This window comes from Mastacembelus armatus, chromosome 22 (genome assembly GCF_900324485.2).
Source record: "Mastacembelus armatus chromosome 22, fMasArm1.2, whole genome shotgun sequence".
Classification (NCBI taxonomy): domain Eukaryota; kingdom Metazoa; phylum Chordata; class Actinopteri; order Synbranchiformes; family Mastacembelidae; genus Mastacembelus; species Mastacembelus armatus.
The window spans coordinates 13,110,924-13,132,751 of NC_046654.1; the positions used below are offsets into that span (position 1 = coordinate 13,110,924).

The 21,828-nt window shown below is 39.8% G+C and overlaps 1 protein-coding gene across 4 annotated transcripts in view; it reads right to left on the reverse strand.

The window, feature by feature from the left end:
* The window catches only part of LOC113125362 (probable palmitoyltransferase ZDHHC14), a 38,860-nt gene extending 17,627 nt beyond the window's left edge, over positions 1-21,233 (reverse strand). Inside the window, exons 1-3 of one of the 4 annotated variants that reach the window (XM_026298878.2) lie at positions 21,026-21,228; positions 19,841-20,135; positions 6,583-6,743 (exon numbers count right to left, since the gene is read on the reverse strand). In XM_026298878.2, the coding sequence (XP_026154663.1) occupies positions 6,583-6,743; positions 19,841-20,082 (403 nt within the window). In that variant the 5' untranslated portion in view covers positions 20,083-20,135; positions 21,026-21,228. Of the gene's footprint in view, positions 1-6,582; positions 6,744-19,840; positions 20,136-20,655 lie in introns of all 4 variants that reach the window. The other 3 variants (XM_026298959.2, XM_026298789.2, XM_026299045.2) reach the window with 3 other exon arrangements.
* Positions 21,234-21,828: the final 595 nt, after the last annotated feature.

Sequence of the window (21,828 nt, forward strand, 5' to 3'; positions counted from 1 at the left end):
GCAAAGACACTGTGTTCGACACAGTAACAGTAACCAGTAGAAAAATGATTACCAAAGACATATTAGTCATACATTAATGTCCTTACTGTTATCTGAACAGTTCCATATAGGAGAATATACATTGTCAGCTTTCCTGCCTATAGATTTGTTTTCCCCAACTGAAGTGCATTAAGATAAAAGACGTGTGTGTGTGTGTGTGTGTGTGTGTGTGTGAGAGAGAGAGAGAGATGGAAGAAGTATAATGGATGGAACAAGAGAGGAAGAGCGATCAGCACGTTGGATCAATGCAGGCTGGCCTAATTACTCCACAACAAGTTTGTTTTTCATTGTCTGGTATAGTCTTTTGTGTGCTCCAACAGCTCTGACAGCACTATTCCTGTATTCCCTATTCCAAACACTTTGGATTGTGCAACATGATGCTGCACAGCACAAACGATCAAAACGATATAAGGTGATGGACTGAGTGTGGAAAAACTAGTCACTATGTTACATAACACTGAATTGGATGTTGGGGGTTTTGCAAGTGGATGCTAAAGCTGAACTTGGACTTCTGCATCACTGCACGTGTACAAACATATGTGTCTGTCATTTGAAAACAGTTGCATAGCTGCTGCATTTATACTTGTGCACTATACATGCAGTGATGCAGAAGTCTAACTTTCTAACTTGGGGACTCCCAAACATATAAGAAGCCAGGAAATGGAAATTGGTGGGGAGGACAATGTTTTTGTGAAAACAAGCAAAATAAAGGAAGAGCAAGAAATGCTTATATTTCTTCAATGTGTTGCTCCATTTTGTTGTCTCAATGTGCCTTCTGCCTTCTCTGACCTCCCAACTGGAAGTCAGATCAACCCTTCAGCCTGCAGAACATGGAGCTCTGCAAAATGTGCAGCTGAGATTTGAGACATGTGGGCACTGGACTACCTGCAACTATCAGTGGTCTACGCTTATCATAAAGCCCTTTGCTGTTTAAGTATACATCAAAGACTATATGCAGTTGTGGACAAGTCTAAATTAGCTGAAGAAAGCTTCTTTCAGCGATAAAATCAAAGCTAAAGTTTCATATTGTGAACACAAGCAACACTTGACATATATCTTTTAAATGAATTAAATGCAGCTAACAGATTAGTTTATTTTGCACGTTCATAATGATAATCTCTGAGTTGTCTCACTGTCATTGGGTCATGCTGAACTATGCTAAACTCTTCCTCTTGCTGACATGTCCTCTTTGTGAGGACAGACTGAAGTTCATGTAAAAGCAATCTACAATTGCAGAAGTTGAGATTGTCAAGTAGCTTAGTAATAGACCCTCTTTCCAATTGCTGCACACCCATAACTTATTATGTAACTTATCACAATGAAGTCAAACATGAATGTGACCTCAGATGGTTGGCTACACTGAGGAGGGAGAGGAGGGAGGTGGCGATTCACAGTGGCAGTTTAAGTACCAGCATGAATTACGATTGGACTGTCATTCAGAACAATCTTTACTGCAACATCTCACCACAATGTCAAAAAGACATACAGTATACTGCTGTAATGGCAGAAAGATCTTTAACATGAGTTAAATAGACTGGACATACGATTTACCTGGTCACTGCAAAGGTATCCACATCACTGTATTCTGGCTGATTTATTTCACTTTTTAAAGTTCTAAAATTGGAGGCAAAAGTAGGTCAGAATCAATAGAGGCCTGTGAACTGAGCTATCCATGATAATTAATTTAAACTGGTGACAGTGTGGTTGATGTTTAGTGGCATTTAACAGTACTGCTGTCCGCATTTAAAGGACTGAATGCCAAAATGGAAATAATGAGCCAAAACATTGTATTGTTCAAAACATGGCTCTTAAAAGTGCCTTGGTTTATTCACAGTGCACTGTCAAATTTGCCTTGAGCCAAAGCAAATTCTGTGCTACAAGCAGACCTACAAGGTGTTAAAATCCAACAAGCATGTTTGCAGAGTTTTATTACTACGGGAAGAAGACACTGTATCTAATGGGATTAAGCTACCCCTCATCTCAGAGAATGGTTGCTGTTTGGCAAAAACAAACAAACTCAGACCCAACAAAACCTTTCAACAAAAAATCCTAAACAAAGTAGCTACAAAATAAATATTTTTAATTGCTTTGCTGCTAAAACACAAGGCAAAAAAAATGTTAATGACAAAAAGAAAGAAAAGGCTTATGTGACTAAATAACACCAGGTTAGAACCTAACATGCTCTGTTTTTCTGTGAGGTTATCATGGTTTGAATTAGCCTATATAAGTGGCTTGCACTGACTGAAATAGTTCCCTTAAATCTCACACAGTAAATATATTATGGAGGATTTTAAACGAGCAGCAGACTTTACACAGTTTCCAGTTTGTTATGACATTACACAATTTGGCAGTGGAAAAAGTCAAATGAACTACCCCCACTATCAGCACTAGTGGAGGCCAACCACAAAAACTAAACAAAAAAGGTGGGTGGAACTCTTACTTAGCCCCAGTGCAAAAATGACTTAATCACACATTTCAAGAATGAGGTCTTTGTCAGGGCATAACATTCAGTGAGGTGAATCATTTCTCCACAATAAAAGAAAGAAAGAAAAACAGTGTCCCCACCTTCAAAACACCATATTGATTGCTCTTGCAGTCATGAAATGCACAAATGTCACTGCATCTTCAAATCCCTGCTCTAGCACCCCCAACCATAAGCTTTGTAAAATCTATTTCCTCTGCTGGCCTTGAGTCTGGCTTTGGAAAAAAAATGTGACGTTGCCCTGACATTCACCAGCTAGCTTGGACCATATTAGGTGGAAGGAAGGAAACAGCCAGCTCTGACCATCTCTCACTCTCATTAATGCTTCACAGAGTCTTTTGGATTTGGCATGTGGCAGCTGAATGGGTGCCAGCTTGTCTAGTCCTGACATATTGGACAGGCAGGCAGGCAGACATGCATAGACATCAAACGTGGCACACTGAAGAGAAATCAACTCTTGTCTCCAGCTCAAGCAGGGATAAACAACAAGCTGTGCTACCTTCTCTGACCCCACACTCTTTTTCAAGTGTACGCAGTATTTCTGCTGCTTTAGGAGTACATTGTCAAGTACCACAGCACTGAGAATAAGGTGGACACAGTAGTTTCTCATATTTTTATGGGGAAAACCTGTCATTAAAAGGTTGTTTGAGATTGGCGATGCATTTCAGGTCACCCACTCCAACCGCATTTTCACAGACTAAAGACTAAAACATTTGGATCCTTGTGAGATATCTACTCACAAAGATGACAGTGAAGGCTGCCTAACAGCTTTCTCTCCTGAAATACAAGGATGATAGACCTTGATGTCTCATATTGCACCCACATTAGGCCCTGCTGTGTTTAGTCAACAGATCAATAGCAGCGGTTAGACTTGAGCCTTGTAGCACTTTAATGTGAAAACATCATCATCTATTTATGAGGCCACTGGTGTACTACAAAGATCCTCCAGCTACTGGTGACCAGAACATTCAGGGATATTTTTTTTTTTTTTTTTAAATTAAGGGATCTACATACATACAAAAGTTACATATGCACAAGATGGATGCAAAATACAATGAGAGTGAAATAAATAGGTAATTTAGTAATACCTTTGAAATGATAATGATTTCATATGAAAATTTTTATTTAAATGACAACCGTATGAGAATTCAGATAATAAGATGAGCATATGCTGTCCATCATTCTACAAATAACAACAAAGCCTGAAGAGCCATTACATTAGGGCAGCAATGACGTGCAAAAGTTATAAATGCTCCCGTAAGCCTGTCAAGTGCTTTCTTGTTATATGCGTTTGAGCAGTTACATAAGGATATGGTGGCTAAAAAAAGAAATTGTGAATAAAAATGGATGAGGTCTGTCTTGGTCATAAGAGAACAGAAAACGCCATGAATGAACCCTGTCATAAATAAGAGAGATGGAGGCTAGGAGCAAAAATGAGGAGCACTGACATGAGTATGCATGTTCAAACACAAACACACACACAATGAATACATGCAGAGATTTAAACGTGCAGTGAAAGCAAAAAGTGTCAACTTTCATGGCTTTTGAAAGCATTTTCTTCACTGCTTCAAGACAAACTGACAAAAGAGCAAGAACAGAGGCATAGTCAGAGACAGGAATAAGTGTTTTATCCTGGAAGCAGTGTGGAGCTGGTTTGTGTTGTGCCTGGGATGATCAAGCTAAGAGCTTACAGATGTCCTGCTAATGTCTTGCATGTGAAGCTGCCATGCCATGGCTAAGACAAAACAGCACTGCACAGGTCTGGACAAACGGAGCCAGAGAAAGGAAAAGATGGATGAAGCGTGTTTAAATACAAATACAGACCAATAGGCTGTGTTTGTAGAGACACACTATGCTTCAAGGACTGATAGATCGTAACAGGAAGAGAAGAAATTCACTTTAACAAAGCTTTTCTTACTTATTTTTATTTTTTTAACAGGTTTTGGGAAACAGCAAAAACCTAAACCTCTCAGTAACTTATATCTAACATTTCAGGCTGAAGGATGCAAAATCATCAGAAGGATGGGCAACAGCCTACACTCTTACCTTTAAGATTCAAAACATTTACAAATTGTTCAGAAATTGGCTGCTAGAGTAGTAGTTAGAACAGTAGGACAGGGGTATTCATCTTAAGATTTTATTGATTATGGCCTGGCCCCAGCCTACATTTCAGACCTTTTAACTGCTTATGAACTTCCTTGTAATTTAAGATCCTTATTCCAGCATCCCAATTAAAAACTAGGGGGTCTGAGGCTGTGAGCAACCTGCCCAATGAAATAAGGCTCTGTGTTATCGATTCAATTTCATTTTAAAAGAATATTTTTAGCATATTACTTGATCCAAAATCTGCTTTATGATTGAAACTTGAAAAATAAAAAAATAAAAAAAACATGTAAAAACATTTTTTTTTTCTTTGCACATTTTTGTACACAGGCAAAAATATAAAAATACAAGCATAACAATCATTTGCTTGTGAACAAGAAATTCCTGTTTAGAAACAGCCTATTGCTAACCTTGGAAAGTACATAACAGAAAAGCCAATTGAGATGAATGGATGCTAGAGGAGGGGGCAGGGTGGTATTTGGGTCAACACTGTTCATATTTTCAGCCTTTAATTTGTTTATCCTCTCAAAAAAAATGCTTGGTACTTTTGCACAGTGCTGTTTCAGCCCACTGCTCCAAGCTCACTGCACTTACCTTCCCTCCAAAAGCTTTTAAGTCTCCTAATGAGATTAATTAAGCCAGTCCAGAGTTTGTTTAATGAGGCCCCAGTGGCCTGAAGCATGGAAAGGACCATGGCTGGGAAACAGAAACTTCACATTCCAAACAGAAGGACCAAAACTTTAAAGAGGGATTTTAAAAAGAGGGGTTTAAAAAGTTAAACCTCTGACTAAAGTGGTGATAATCCATTTAGCTACAGGGCAGCGGGACATATTTGGAGACTGGTGAGACGGTTCTACAATCTACTGGAGAGTAACAAAAGTGACATAAATACAAGCATAAATGTTAACATGAAGTGCCCTTGAGCATGATTATTTCCTGCCACCCCTAAAAGGGGCCTCAAGAAGGTGACTGTACTTTAACAAAACTTTACACACGTTTATATTGTGACTGTTGCACCTTTGTGTAGATCCTATACAATTTCTCAAGTCCTAAATGATTTTATTGCTTTGGTATTGCCAGTTAGCATTTGTTTTGATGATATTGCAGATAAAAGGAAACAACTTGGCAACTTCTCATCCATGTTTTGCTTGCCAGGCATTACTGGGAAATCACATTGTATGTGGATGCAGTCCCTGTTCAGATGATGCTGAATGTTTTATTTCCAGTGTGCAGCAGTGCAGTGAATTTATTTAAAAAAAAAAAAAAAAAAAAAGATAGATGTCCTTAAATGTGATATAATGAAGTGTAAACAGTGAGACAGCTGTGAAGATCATGAACAGTGTGAATCCACATCACAAACTGCAGATCTGGTAGATGCTGACTCAGTACTGCTATGCTGGTAATTCAGTTACTCCATATTGTAAGTGGTTTGTATTGCGCCATCAGCTACACTTTTCACAGCATAAATTAGATTCTGGAGTTATCAAAATGCAATTTAGGATTCAGGTCATACATCAAATGAAGGTCTGTGGATACACTGAAGAAAAATAAACAGATCAAAGGCCATTTGGTCAAAGCAGCACCAGCGCTTCACCTCAGTCTAAACCCAGAGTGCATTTAATGTTAGTGGAAGAAGCATGATCCCCATTTCAGTGACTACACCGACCCACCTCTGGACACATCAGCCAGATAAGACTGGCACTATATAAGAGGTTGTAAACGTATGCACAAACTGCCTTGTAGGAGTATCATTCTTGCAGTCTTGCTCTGAGAGAAATAGAGTATCTAAAATGGAAGTAACCATAGACTTGGAGAAGGGGATTCAGAAAGGGAATACTATAGGAATTACTAATAAGGAATATAAAAAAAATCACTGACATACAAAACAAGAACAACTGAATATGGTTTAGTAATAGCAAAAGAAAATCTAAAATAATGTAATTAGTGTGCAGTCTTACCTATTTGCCTCTCAAGATCAGCTGCTTCATCTTGGGTGGCCCTGGGTAGCACCCCTGGGTCACTGAAGCTGGTTCTCAGCAGTGTCCCCATTACAAACAGAAACAGCACGCCACCTATCACTGGGATGGCCGGGGTCAACTGCAGCGCCAGGAACGGACAACTGGTAGGGCAGGAAGAGGTGGAGAGAAAAGGATAAACGAGCCACTAAGAAACAAGAAAGGTGGTTTTGTCTATCTGAGCAGTCAGTACAAAAAAAACTGCACATTCAAAGTGTTTACTGGACAAACATCAGCTGATAACCTGAGGGAAAGTGTCTGTATACTCAAGTACAAACTGCTCTTCTTATTAGAAACATTAGTACACAGCACAGTCTGTAAACAACACTGTGCACCAGCTGAGACAAGGCCTGGAGTTTAGGGTGTGGTAATACCTGTGACTTGTTGCTTAATGACCAGTAAGTGGATATAACTCTTTAACAGACAAACAGGCACATAAGGGTCAGCCCCCTGGTTTGTAATCTGCTCTAATGAGACAATTCAGCATAATCCTATTAAACATCCAACGGCGCAGGTGGTTATTACTGTAATCACATTTAGTCCCACAGACATGGGGCACAGGCTGCTGCATCTCATTTCATTTGTTCGTCTCTGGTCTATTGGACTAGATTTGCGGTCAGCAAAGAGGTGCCATTCCAGACAAGGCAAATTTAATGAACATGTGGTAACCATATGTTGAGGAATGCAAAGCAGTACTGTGAGCTGAGCCAAGGTTCTCAGTGAAATCTGTGTGTGCAAAGACTCTTGTTCATCTGTTTATCTATTATTTAAATAAAGCGCTACAGGAAATATCTATTGCTTTTTTATTTACAAAAATACACACGTGCCCTATACTTTTGCCCAATTACTGTCAGTATAAACAAAAAAAAACAAAAAAATAGAAGATTTTATATTGGATCATTTCCAAAAAGGCTTCTTTCAGTCCAGGTATAGGTATTTAGTTAATGACATCTGAGGGGAAAGTACCATTTGTTGCAAACAGGCTAAATTACACAGAATAATCAACAAAACATGCAGAGGTGGACATTTACTGACTGCACTCATTGACTGTCATTTAAAAATTAATAGATTTTTTTGTGAAATGCAAAAAAAAAAAAAAAAAAAAAAAAAAGAATGTAAAATCATAAAGGTTTTTTTTTTTAATAACATGCACAATAGGTACATACATTTTACAATCACATCATCTCGCCATCCTTCAGATGGTAACACCTTGGGAGAGCAGTTACATCCGCTGATCTATGCGAACACCCGTTAACAAAGCCAAACTATATTTAGGCGTAACATGCTGGTTTCCACCCATGATAGCAGAGGGCAAGGATGCAGATATGGACCAAAAACATTTTGACTTACTGATCTGTGCTAACTGGAGTTTTAGAATGATTAGCACAATTGATCTGCTGCCAACTGAACTGCTGGAAATGACTGCACTTTTTCCAGGTGTAAAGGTCAGACACATACAGCAGACAAACACAAAATGACCAAATCTGACAGTGTACAAACATCTAATTTTATAAAAACATCTAGCTGGCATATTCTCAGATTGAGACACCTTGCCTGTAAACTGTAAGAAGTCAGTTCATTGTGACTGAACAATTAAATGAGAGTCTGAATGAAAAGGAATCAAGATATGTTTTTTAAAAATGACCAGATCTGAACCCAATGCCTACAATACTCATTGGCATTTCTGAACAACAGCTATTAAGCTGCACTAACTTCGTGCTCTCTCCCCCTCTCTCCGTCCTCTCTCTCTCTCTGTACCTTCTGCAGGTGTCCCTGGTCCTGGAGCTGTATATTGCTCATGTGCAGTTAACTGGTCCCACCAACCTGCAGTGTCTATTTGTTGTTTATTTTTGCTGTTCTTTTCTCTCTCCTCTATCCACTCACCCCAACCGGTCAAGGTAGATGGCCGCCCAAACTGAGCCCAGTTCTGCTGGAGGTTTTTTCTTCCGTTAAAGGGAGTTTTTCCTCTCCACTGTCACCAAGTGCTTACTCATAAGGGATTTGTTGGGTTTTTTTGTTTTTTTTGTAAAATGTCTTGCGATGATTTGTATTGTGATTTGGCGCTATACAAATAAAATTGAACTGAATTGAACTGAATAAACAGACTGTCTACAACTCAAACCACAAACTTATTTAACTGGACACTGTGCAGTCCTGCTGCTCTCTACATCTGGACTGACACTGAATTAATCAAAAAGCAGTTGGTTGTCTGGGACATCAGCAGGGGCCTGCAGGCAGGACAACACTGCAACACAAACATTTCTCAAGTTGAAAACTTGCCTGCAGTTCACAAGGTCATCGTCCACCAACTGTGTCCACATACAATACACACAAATAGTTAGACACTGACTTAGGGGACATTCTTTTTACTTTGTGATTTTGCCTATATAGCCTTTAAATTCTTCAGTCTTCAGACATGATTCAATAACCCCCCCCCCCCCCCAAAAAAAGAGGTCATGTCTCATATTTATTACTTTTATTTATCACTTTTCCAACACTAATGTTTTGGTATTTCACTGGGACATCCCCCTCCCCCACATTATATTCCCATATATATTATTATGACCAGAGTATGCATAGGTAGAAAAGAATGTAACACCATCGCACAGCAAACTGGACTCGCCCAATTGTTAAGCAGAGTTCAAACACATTTGCATCCTAAAGCCTGAAGGTGGTCCTCTCTCTTAAAAAATGCATTGTGACTGTGATAATGTTTTATTAGAACAAGATTCCTGCTGGCAATTTTCCTTTCTGTATCCACCCCTGGAATGTGCAGGGATAAAAAGAAATTAACAATTCAACATCTACAGCATAAGTACATTTTTGACAAGTTATAAAATTTCATATTGTTGTATTGATTAAAGTGCATCTATAAAGAGCAGATGGTTGAGAAGCCTGCCTCACATCTTTCATTTGTTTTTTTTTTTTATCTATTAATTAAACATTTTTAATAATTAAAAAAAAGTGACTTTGGTGAACAGAACAGAACATGGGTAATATTTCATAGTATTTAGAATAAACTTCAAAACAACACAATAAAACAAATGTGCTGCCTATCTAAAACTACATACAACTGTGCAGATCAATTCTTGCACCAGAGGGCTATCGTCTACAGCTTTCCTCCTTGTGCCTCTTTAAAGCAGAAAATTTCAAAGTCTAGTCTCATTACCCTGTTCACTGTCTCTGCTATTCTGTCTGATTGGTCACGTCACATTAATGAATCCACCAATTAGAGGTGCTAATGAGAAATCAGTACCGTTGTAAAAAGCTCGGGTGAGGCTGCTGCTTCTGTAACAATTAACCTAAAGCCAAGACCTAAATGGTTTTCAGGCAGACAATGAGCAAGTCAAGCTCCCCACTGAAACATCAAATATTTAGAGTTGCAAAAAGGCAGAATCATGTTCTCTCTTTCTGAAGTAAACTAGAACATGTGGCTTTGTGCTTTCTTTAATGAAAACATTGTACTTCAAAACCTGTCATCTGCCATGTGGTGATGGAGAAGCATGAACTGCTGCCTCTGTCCTCAGAAGGTGTGTCTCAACATGTCAGACATCAGGAGCATAATGAAAAGGTAGTCACATGTGACAGGAAGTGACAGGTTGGTACAGACTAAACACTGAAGCCATTAGAGAGGGAGGACAGATACAACATCAGACCTGCCTCTCCTATGGATGTGGATCAATAAGATATGTGGATAAGCTGCAAGTTGGCAACAATGAACTGTACATTTCCATAGTTACATCTTCATTTCCGTTGTAGTTTGGTAACAACCTTATATCCATCTGGTACTTTAGGGGCTTTGTTGCCATGGAGACGGATGGTATCCAATGTCTGACATGGTAAATTGTGAAAGGGAATGTGGTTACCCTGGAAACAGCCACCACATGAGTGAGCTGAAACCTCCAACACAGAAAAAGAAACACAGATGTTCAAGGAGACAGAGACAGTATGATGACATTCATTACAATGTCTTTAAATGTCTCAACAAACCATTTTGGTTGATAAGGGCAACGATTGAATTATTATTGGATTCGAGCCTGAAAAAGTGAGTAGTTTGATGTTGGCCACAGAGGAAATGAGAGTGGAGGACTCAGGTGGGTAATGCCTTTTTATGTGCTCTGTTAGCTCCTGGTCCTTAAATACTCTACCTTCAGCACATACACAAGACTAAACACTTATCTGGCATCTACTTGGGGGTCAACCCTTTATTTTCATTTCATTCAACACTGAGTAGAGGGAAGCCCCAGTTGGCAAATCGCTGCAAGTCAAATTAGAGCTATGGATGAGTGTTGAGACCAAAGTTAATAATCACTAATGTAACAAAAAGGAAATTTGGCTCCTTATTACTCTCACTCTTTCTCTGAAGCACCCAATGTATATCTATCTTTGCCTACTGTGGGATCATTTGAAGTTATCCAAACACTGCCAGTGAAAACCATTAAAATAAACTGTCATAAATCTTTATCAATCTATGAAAATCCCTACAGCCCCTAAAGCAACAGGCTAGCCTAGCTGGTTGGGAACAACTGGAGCACTGGACAAAACTGCTGAGAAAAAGCTGAGGTCTGAGCTGACTGGTAGTTCTGATAACCGTTCCCCAAAAGGCACCCATTTATAATGGAGCACAGCTTTACTACGGACATGTTCAAGTAGCTGGTTCCATTTTGCATATAGTTCATGGCTGGTAAAATACTCAGCAAAGAAATCCTTTAGCAAACCATTTCTTTATATTCTTGGTATATGTGCTAATTAAACAACACACGAAAGAATGACTTAAATGTTCCAAAATTACCTTCAAAATGCAATATTTGCAGGAGGAATGACAAGTCATTTGTATAGATATTTATCTACTGTGTTAATGTAAGGCATGATAACTTAAGAACGAGTGCTCATCTTTCAGCTCACATCAGATTCTGTGACAGTAGCACTGAAACAAGTTCGCCTTCAGGATTTATGCAACTTATATTCATCTCTGATGAAGCAGAGCTGATGTTAATTCCACTGCGTTGTGTTTACTTTAGCTTCTTTAGTATCTACTGCTGCTGTTTTCCCTCTGCAGGCAGCACAGGGTTAATAAATGGGTAGTGACATGATATGTGGGGAAACCACAGCAGGATGTCCGTGGTTTAGATTAGAAAGTTAATTAACATTTTCTGTTCGTGTCAGTGTCACAATCACCTGGTAACTGGTTTTACCGTTAAAATGCCCAATTGTGTTATTAATGTGAATTGAAGAAGACAGTATTTTTAAACTAAAGATGTCTTTGTTTCCTATCAAACTACTTTAAAAGATTTGATAAGGGGTTTGTGAGGATTCAGATTCAATAAGCAGATTTGGAACTGGAGTTAGTCTGTGAATTCTTTACTGCTGTGGGCAGTGCAATAAAGCTGGGTTTGCCAACTCCAAAAGTCATAATGATATATGGTTGACACATCTGCAAGACATATTAGTGTATGTCACTGCAGACCAAAGAGTAGCATAATGCGCAATGAGTAATGACTTTAATCGGACGATGGTTATAAGCATTCAAATAAGCAATAAGCAGTACGGCACATTTTGACATAAGGAAATGCTTACTGCTTCATTTTTGCACACCACTGGAGGGAAGACCCAATGTTATTACATTTAGTCTTGTCTAGAACAGCTATCATGTTCTGTATTTCTGATATCACTGCTGGGTTGTCAGAATTTTTATACCATGTGGAATTTTTATTATTTATCGCTCTCTAGACATAATAGACGCAAAAGCTGTTTTTTCACATTTCACCATTATAACGTTTTTAACAGGTTTCCAGGTGTGCATAGATTCCAGTGCAAAATGTAAACTGGTGTTCATTAATAAGTAAATGACCCTGTTTTATGTGTATTTTATTAGGACAAATTATTCACATGTTCCTTGGCTTTTTAAGCATGTTGGATCCCTCAAGTTCCTTTTGATGAGAAAGGGTTAGGGTTTTGAGCTCTCTGAGAGGTCTGTCAGTAATGTACAGAGCTGATGTCTATCTCAACCGTGTGTGAATAATGTTCTAAAGAGTAGAGGGTCAGGTTCACTACATAAGTGACTCACATACAATGGTATATTAATAATTTATCCAATATGCTCCATATGAAACAGTGATGTTACCAGCTAAAGGATGAAGCCAAAATATCCACCGCTTGAAAATTAAGACATACCCACAAAACCAGAAAAACAAAACACTTCAGCTAAGTAAATGCACTACAAAGATCATTTGGAAATACTAATTTGAGGCTGATCCACACCTCTTAGCCAAACCAACTATAACCTTAAATTTTACTGTGAGCGGGAAGTATTGCCTTTCGCAAACAGGGAATAAAGAAAGCAAAGTGAAATAAGTATTAGATCGAGTGTGTATGAGCATCCACTGAGAGCTTAAGTTTAGGTTTTCTACTAATCTAGAGTTGTCATCATCCTATGCTTTAATAATATATTAAGGAAGAAAAGAAAGCACTTTTCATTCCTGTTTCCAATGTGTTCTTATATTCTTACAGCAAACCCAGATAGCATTTAGTAGAATTATTATTAAGATGTAATATTTGGCATAAATTATATATATATTTCAAATTATACAGATGCTACAAGTATGGCATTGAAGTGACATGAAATCTGCTACTGTCACCCTGATAAACTGTGGCATGAGTTGCAGTACCTTTTCTGCAAATGTCCTCTGTGCATCATTGGGACATTATTTCCACAGAATACTGAAGGAAATCCTGCTACCTCAATGGGGTCTCCTGAGATTTTCCTACTCATTTTCCTCCCAAGGGGTGTGCAAATCTCAACAATAATCCAATCCAGATTATCGTTATCACATTTCTCACTAAATCCTCTTATGATGCCAAACAGTTTTTCAAAACTCAGCTGGGAGCTGAGCCTGGGGGACTTTCATTTCTGTTTGATGTAACCATGTGACACTTGCTTCCCTCAGCACTGTGCACTGGCTGTCCTTTCACTGTCACCTGAGATAAACTGCACCCTCATTCACTTTCTTGTTCATACAGCTCAGAAAGCAATCAATATGCTGTGATCTACAAGAAACTCTGTCAAACACAGATCATTTATCCTCCATCACACACAGCAAATGGGCCTGCAGTCATAGCGTACACAAAGATATGACTACATTGATGCAGTCCCAAATACACAAATGTGTTTAAAATGTGCTTAATGTTGTGTTAAAAATGCATCTGAAGCACTTGGCTTTGTAGCCTTCTATTCTAAAGTCGCACTCATCTGGGCTACAAGGCTTTGTCAGCTTTGCCTTTTACTACATTTTGAATGCATTTTATGGGAAGGGCAGCACATGAACCTTCTCTTAGCTGTGGGTCAAGTGATTTATAAATAAAACAACTGATCATGACACTTCTGGAAAAGGTTACATTTTTGCTTATACTACTTGACACAATTATGATTACCTGCGCTCTTTCAGACGGAGGTCTGTAGTGAAGGGCACAGGCTCGAGGGACTGCAGCATTCATGTATGCATTTGAGAAACATCCAAATCTGTGCGCATCACCTTCCAACGTCCACCATGCATTCAATCACCCAGGGAGTGGATGTGCTCACACAGGAAAGCTAACAAACAGAATGTGCAGGAGTGATTGAAGGCTTCGAGCAAGTCACCAAGACGAACGACACTACTAAAAGCAAACAGCTGGACATGATTCCTGGTTTCAGCAAGCCTAGGTGACAGATCTGCCCCTTGCTTCCACAGCAAAACAGACAGTTGCAATAAAGTGTGACAGAAAGTCCTGTGAGAAATTAAAGTCAAATCCTCAACAAATTCCCTTCTAAAATGGACTAGATCTGGCTTGTTTACATTTATACATAACTAAACAGTCAAGTGTCCATTGTCCTACCTACAGAGTGTCCTCTAGAATTTTATGTGCTAATGGTTGACCTGAGAGGAGTGCTTTCCTTGCCTAGGGAAATTATGGGCGTGACTGTTCAAATTTTGTGGGCAAACTCTTTTGCAATAGTTTTACCATACGACACTTCAGAGACTGAATTATTATTTTGATCACGCATGGAGCAAACAAACTGTTAATCATTATGCCAAGTAAGCCATAACTCCCAAAAGATCGCATACTTCGGCTGTAGTGACTTCTTGCATTTTCTGAATGAAACCCAGGTACATTACCTGGGTTTTCTGTGATGGGGTTACATGTTGGCCTCAGCCTACCTGTTAATTTACAGTGTTCATATGCTACTGTAAACCTGTGCACAAACATGGTTACGTCAACTTTAATCAATGTTGTTCAACAGCAATATATGAGCATGTTTCTTCATCAATTTTCAAACCATCTGAGCAACCAAATATCTCAAGTGGTTCAAAGAAAGACTGAAGATCATTTACCACAAGACTATATTGTGCGATCATTTATATGACAACTGTTGAACCAGCACAAAAAACAGACAGATGTAAAAGTAAGAAGGGACATTTTATTGTGTCCACTGAAAAGATGTGTCAAAATTAAGACCCACAGTGAGTGTAAACAACTGTCACAGGCCAGACTGAGTTTGTGGTTTAGAAAATTTCTGAACCAAGTCATTGGACTATATGATTCATTCTTGTCATGGGTCTGTTATGTCACCCACACCAGTCTTGGTGTTCTGTAGCTTTGATAGTGTTTATGTATGCTGTAATTTTCTTTCTTCATGTTTCCTCAAAGTTGTAATTCTGAAATTAGTAGGACACTTTTTGCCTTGCTACAACGTTAAAAAATATTCTCTGCCAACACCCACTTGTATTTTTCTATAAAGACTTTCTGCTGTCTTTTCTATCTCTGAGTAAAAATCATTATTTCAAAAACTGCTGAGCTTGGAGTGTGATCTTATTCACATGCTTAGATGTTTATGAAAGGTGCTGGTCAAACAAGGACAACTCAGGCCATAGAATTTCATAATTATGTTGACCAATAATGGCTGACATTGCATCTGCATCTTTTTTGTATTATTGTTATATTTTAAAACTACCTGCAAGCAGAAAATAAGTGATTGATTAATAATCAGACACAAAGAATAAAAATTATATCCAATTGTTATAGATCAGGAAGTACTTTTGGTAGTTAAGTGCAGCTGGTTCCTGAGTCTACTTATTGTATATTGCTCAAACAGCAAAGATTTCTTCCCCTTAATTAAGCCCGTCAAGTAGCACACACTCCCAGGCAGTGTACTGCTCTCACCATTCACAATAAATCAAATGGTTACAGGCTTTACTGAAAGACATAGATTAGACGTGACTAAACATGGAGGAAACTTAAATCAAAGCCTAACTCATTCTTGTACTACTGAAACTGGCTGTAGCTCATATATAAACCTAGTAGATAAAAACCTTGAGTTTTTTTTTTTTTTTTTTTTTTTTTAAAATCAAAGAATATCAGCATTTCTACATGGAAGCATGTGAGCTGTATGTGTTATCTCATCATTGTAAAAACTAAAACAATACTGCAAGAAATGAATGTAAAAAGGCAACTGTAAATTAAGAGCAACCAGTGACAAGGTGAACTCGGAAATCCATCATACCGTTAGGGTGACAGCCACCTTTTACAGTTCAGTTCACGTTGTATGGAACGCACTCAACAGTTTACAGATGCTCACAGTAACAGGGTGCAGTTAACCCAAATCTATGCAAATTAGACCTATCCACAGCAGCATGGCAAGAACTAACCTTGCAGGGATACACAAATACTACTCTGCCAACTTTCTGTGTTGTAAAGGAATGTATTCTTGATCAGCTCAATTTATTACTATAACACTAGACCCCGTAGGGTTCAGAAGTTGGTTTGTTTTCTTCATTACACTTCCCTACACATGCTGTCGCACCCAGCAGAGCCTGAGCAGGTGTTCAGACCAAAATCAGCCTCATTTTAAACAAACCACAGGGGGCTGCGTTAGCCCAAGTATGCCGCTTCAGGTACTGCTGTGCCAATGAAGTCCAGTCTGGGCATCGCATCAATTCATCTGAAGGTTTTGTATGCAAGTGGTCAACGTAACACCTTGCTAAATAATGTTGCATGGGGGCAAAATTTGAGCCAGTTAAATTATGTGCTATGCTAAAACGTATTCTACTCTGAGCTCCAAACTGGTTTTGTGATGAAATTTCACATCAAACAAAACAGTATAACAACACTTCAAACATCTGCCTGAGTGAACTTTTATGAGGTAAAAGGGAGAGAAGGGAACATGTGCAACAACAGCACGCATGGGCGTCTGGAGGGAGCTAGCAACAGAATAATAAACAGACCAAAATCTGCTGGTCACTAGCAGGGTTTATTGTGCATGGCTGAGCACCCTTCAAACAGCGACAAAGCAAACAAGCAAAAAGCAACATGGAGATGTAGAAAGATCTCCACTAAAGGTTCTGTGCATGTCTCCGTCCCAAAACGCTCACCTTCTGTGGACCTTTTTTGGATGCCACAGACAGATATGGACCTGGTGTGATCATAGGACAACGTAATTTAAAATACACTACTGGGATGCAGGGGCTATTTAAAAGAAACAAGAAGCCTTTACATACAGAATAAGCAGCGGTTGTGCACTATGCTGACAACTCATAAACAGGATTAGAAAAACACATCTAATCAAAACAGATTGCAAGTAATTACAACAGAAACCAATGTGCAAGTCTGCTGACTACTGCCCTGTCCAATAAATGTCTCCTTTGAGCTGAGACGGGTGGAGGATAACGCGCGAGAGAGGAAAGTCAGGAGGACTTGGTTAGCTTGGGGGCATGGACAGCTGAGGACAATGCTAAGCTGAAAAGTGGCTTTGTGGTTGCATGGTGTTCCTGAAAAACAATCCCTGTAGCCACAGCAAACAGAGGACAGTGCACTAGGCTCGGTTCCACTGGTCACAGCGTAGGAAATGAAGCTATCTCTGGGGGGAGGGAAGAAGGTATCATCAGGAAGCATCTGGTATCCTCAGTGTGGGTGCTGGGGAACATCCAGGTTCAAATGGGACACTGCAGTGTTTCCTTTCCATTTCTGCATTTTTATCAATTGCTTCATAGTCAAAATGGTTGGAAGGTTGAGCCTGGGATGCCCTCTCTCCTGCAGTCTGCCCTTTGGTCATGGGTTATGTCTGTATCTCTGCTGAGGTGACAATGTATTGAAAGATGAAGTGGTCCAGAGGTCACTGCTGATAGATGTGTAGGACTATGTCTCTGGAGGACTTTACACACAAGGCATACAAAGACCAAACTGGCAGTGATTTGGAATAGGACATACACAAAACCCAGTGAGATGTAAACAACCATTACCAGTTTGTCCATGCCTTTTTGGAATGAAATTGACAAATATATCTTTAGGCTTCATTTTAGAGATGCAACACTGATATGCCAGTTATTTTTAATTTCCATTTCATTTCCAATGGTTAATTGTTTGGTTCATAAATTGTGAAAAAAATGTAGTATTTTCAGATGGTGAGACCTTTAAAGATCTGGTTTCGACAAACCCACAGTCCAAAGTCCGAATCTATTCAATTTGCATCAACGTAAAAGAAAAAACACAGTTAAAGCTGATACAAGAGAATGTTTGTTGTATTTCCTCATAAACTATCAGTGTTTCCCACATATCTTTCTATCTAAAAGTAGTCTGAACTAATTGTTTCAGGACTGTCTAACATATACCTATATACCTAAGAAAAAATTAAAAGTCTAGTAAATCATATGCAAATTATGAGGACCTTTTAACACTCAGTTTTATTTAGAAATTGTGATGCACTTTAAACTGTTTTATATTGTTTTTAACACACACACACACACACACACACATATATAGTGTGTGTATATGACAGTAAAGGTATTCTATTCTGTTCTGTGTGCCATACTATTTACACATACTCCTACATTCTGAATGATAAATACACATTTTGATATAATACAAAGCCACAACTACAAATTAAACGTAACATAGAATTATCATCTTTCTGACACTTTCAACCAAAACAAAATGCATGAACTTCTTGAAGACAGTGAATGGTAGACCTATTGTACTGGACTATATTAGATTTTACAGAAGTACTAAAAAAAAAGTGGCCTGTGAGTGTATATCATTAGACATGGACTATCTTTACAGTTCAGATAATAAACACCAGCCACCAACCTCTGTACATTTGTTGTCTATTTAGCTTTCTCTGGTTTTGAGGTCTGATAAAGACTGTCCAACTGAGCAACAAATCTCCTGATGTAGCAGGATTGTTATCTACTATAGACGGGCTTTCTGAGATCAAAGATGACAGAGTGATTACTTCGGACTCATGACAAGAGAGACAATGCACCATCTCTGGTGGTACACTCCAGTGTTGACAGTGTTCAGGTCAGTGTCTGTGCCTACCTGCTGTCTCATGCACTTCATTCTCAGTGGGCCAATTTAGGACATTTAGGATGATGTGAAGATGAAGGACTGGGCGAGACAGTGTGGAGAAGAACATACCGTCTGTTGATTACAGATTGTTCTACCAGTGGGAGTGAGACAGGAGCCTCTTTTGGGGATAGTAGGACTGTGACTAAGAGAGTGTAAATGCCAAACATGGGCGTGCAAACACTGTTTAAATTACTCCATAAGAAATTAACAACATGTCAAGACAAAGATACTAACGGGAGAAAAATTAAAATAAAAAAGTAAACTTATGAATAAACTGTAATGTAATCTACTAACCTCCCATATCTGTATGGAAGACGAAGCTGCCACACACCATACATGGGTCAGCTACAAATCCCATAACGCAGCCTGTCAGGACTCAGTATCTTGCTTAAGGCACTTCACATAAGTCAATATTTGCTAACACTGGTTTGAAGACAAGCCCTCTAACTGGAGGACACACTCTACCTGTAAAACCAACATGCCAACACAACAAAAACTGGCACACTGCCATAAGCAAAAATGTCAGGAAACACACATCTTTCTTGTTATCAACAAAAGACCCTATAAAACCACTCACTGTCTAAGATATATTTTCCATACTTCCTAAAAACAGAGGAAGCCGAAGCCAATCTACACCAGCATCTCTCTGCACCCAGAGGAGCTCATAGGAAATACACCCACCTGATACCTGTGGCATAACTGACCTATATCTAAACCTGTTCTCTGACTGAGCCCAAGAAATGAAACCCCTGATCCACAATGACCACAAGTACACAGGAGAGAGAGGAGGGGGGGGGATAAAATGTTCAAAAATACTTACTCAAAAATGAAGAAAAGTCCACAGGTGACCAGGATTAGGACGAGGGTGAGGTAGAAGACCCCAGTCTGCTTGGCCATCATAATCCTCCCATCACAGTAAAATTTATTACGACCTGGGAAAGACTCCCACTTCCTTTTCTTTGGGGTCCTTTTCTTGTAAGGGGTCTCCATGGGTGTGGAGCTGCGAGTGCTGATCTGGCTGTACTCGCACTCTCTCATGGACTCAGACACCCCGAGATGCATCAATTGCTGATTAAAATCCCCACAGCTGAATAAATCCCGTGGCAGATGTGCCTCTGTGAAAACAAACCAGTTCAGTCAAGCAGACAGGCCAAGTTCATAACCTTTATAAGCACAGGGTGGGTGTAAGTGAGGGAAAGTTTGCAAAAAGCGTAAAGACCTACTTCCTTATATTAACAATACACGTTAGTGTTACGTTACTTTGGTGTTTTCTCGTCTCGACTGATTTCTCGCCACAAATAAAGGTGAAAAAGCTGCTTTAGCTAACCATGGATGGCTAACCTGGCACATAACCTCAGCACATTTTAACCACAACATGTTTATTAGAAAGTGAGCCACCTAACTAGCTTTATACCTGAACTGAACCCAAAGTGCTAAATGCTAACGCGGCTAGCGGGGTTAAGTTAGTGTTAGCATGTGGGGCAACTTGTGCACTTAGGGGCTAACTTAGCTCATTTCCCCCGCTCTGACTTGGTTATTTTCCGGTAAACTCCCCCAGTCCAGAGGAGCCACGGTGAAGGTCTGTCAGCCCCGTAACAGCACAGACACCGAGGCTGTCTGCTGAAGCTGCCTCACCGAGGGAAAGTAACGCCGCTCGTAGTGTCTGGGAGTCGTCACGTAGCTGCTCCTTTCGTTATCCAGGTTTGTTCCGAGCCGACGACAAAGGGAAGAACACCATTTTTGGAAGTTTAAAGGGTAAAAAATGAGTTTGAAGCCGACCTGCTCGTCGCCAAAGAATATTTTGGTTTAAAAAAGGAAAGGATATCCGGAGAAAGACCTCACGGCGGGGTGCTCTCAGACCAGCTCCAGCATCCTGACTGGCTGACGCTCAGAAAGACACCGAGCGTTTGCGCACAACACGACCCGAGCAGGACCTTATCGCCATATGTCCAAGTGCTTCTCAGACACAGGCGGCGATCGGTGCTCACCAATCCTCACCCCTCACCTGCGTATTCGGAAAAAAAGTTGCAGCATTCCCCAGAAAGCGTGCGGGCAGGCCGGCCGACAGCCCTCCGCTCACATCGTGTCCCTGTCCGCACGCAGCGCTGCCACCCTCGCAAACAAACATCAACATGGGAGCAGAGCAGCGCCTCCCAGCCTGCTCCTCCCCCTCCAACCCAGGCTGAAGTCACTACGGAGGAGGTGCAGAGAGGGAGCCCGGGCTGTTAAAGGGCTTCCCAAGCCATGGTCCAAGGACCTCAGGGCGCACTTTGGGGAGGGGGTCCCTATAACGTCAGTCCAGATCTCTTCTCTGGACACGCCTGTGTGGATCTCAACTTATGGTTTTAACAAGGCAAACCTAAAGTCAGCTTGACGTGTTAGCTAACATACTAAAGTAGTAACAGAGATATGAGTTTTAATAATCCTTAGCTTGGTGCTAAGTTAAAAATAAGAATGAATGAATTGGTCCTAATGATTATTGACTGTGGAGCCAAAGCCTGATGGAGTTAGACTGCATTTTCACACACACGTCAATCATTCACAGTGTTGCGTCAGGCAAAATATCCTATTTTTGACAATGAACTTCGGCATCATTGGCTATTTTGAGTTGATGCCACGTAGAAACTGTTGCAGTCCCAGTTTCACACTTTTGAAGTTACAGTGAAATATTGCGTGGCTCTGTACATGTACATGTAGGCGATCCCCTGGCAAACCACAGAGTTTCATGCATGTTATTTCATGCCTGGAGGTACAGATGGAGATTTATATGTACAATGCCCCTCAATGGTCATGTTCTCTTCAGCCCTC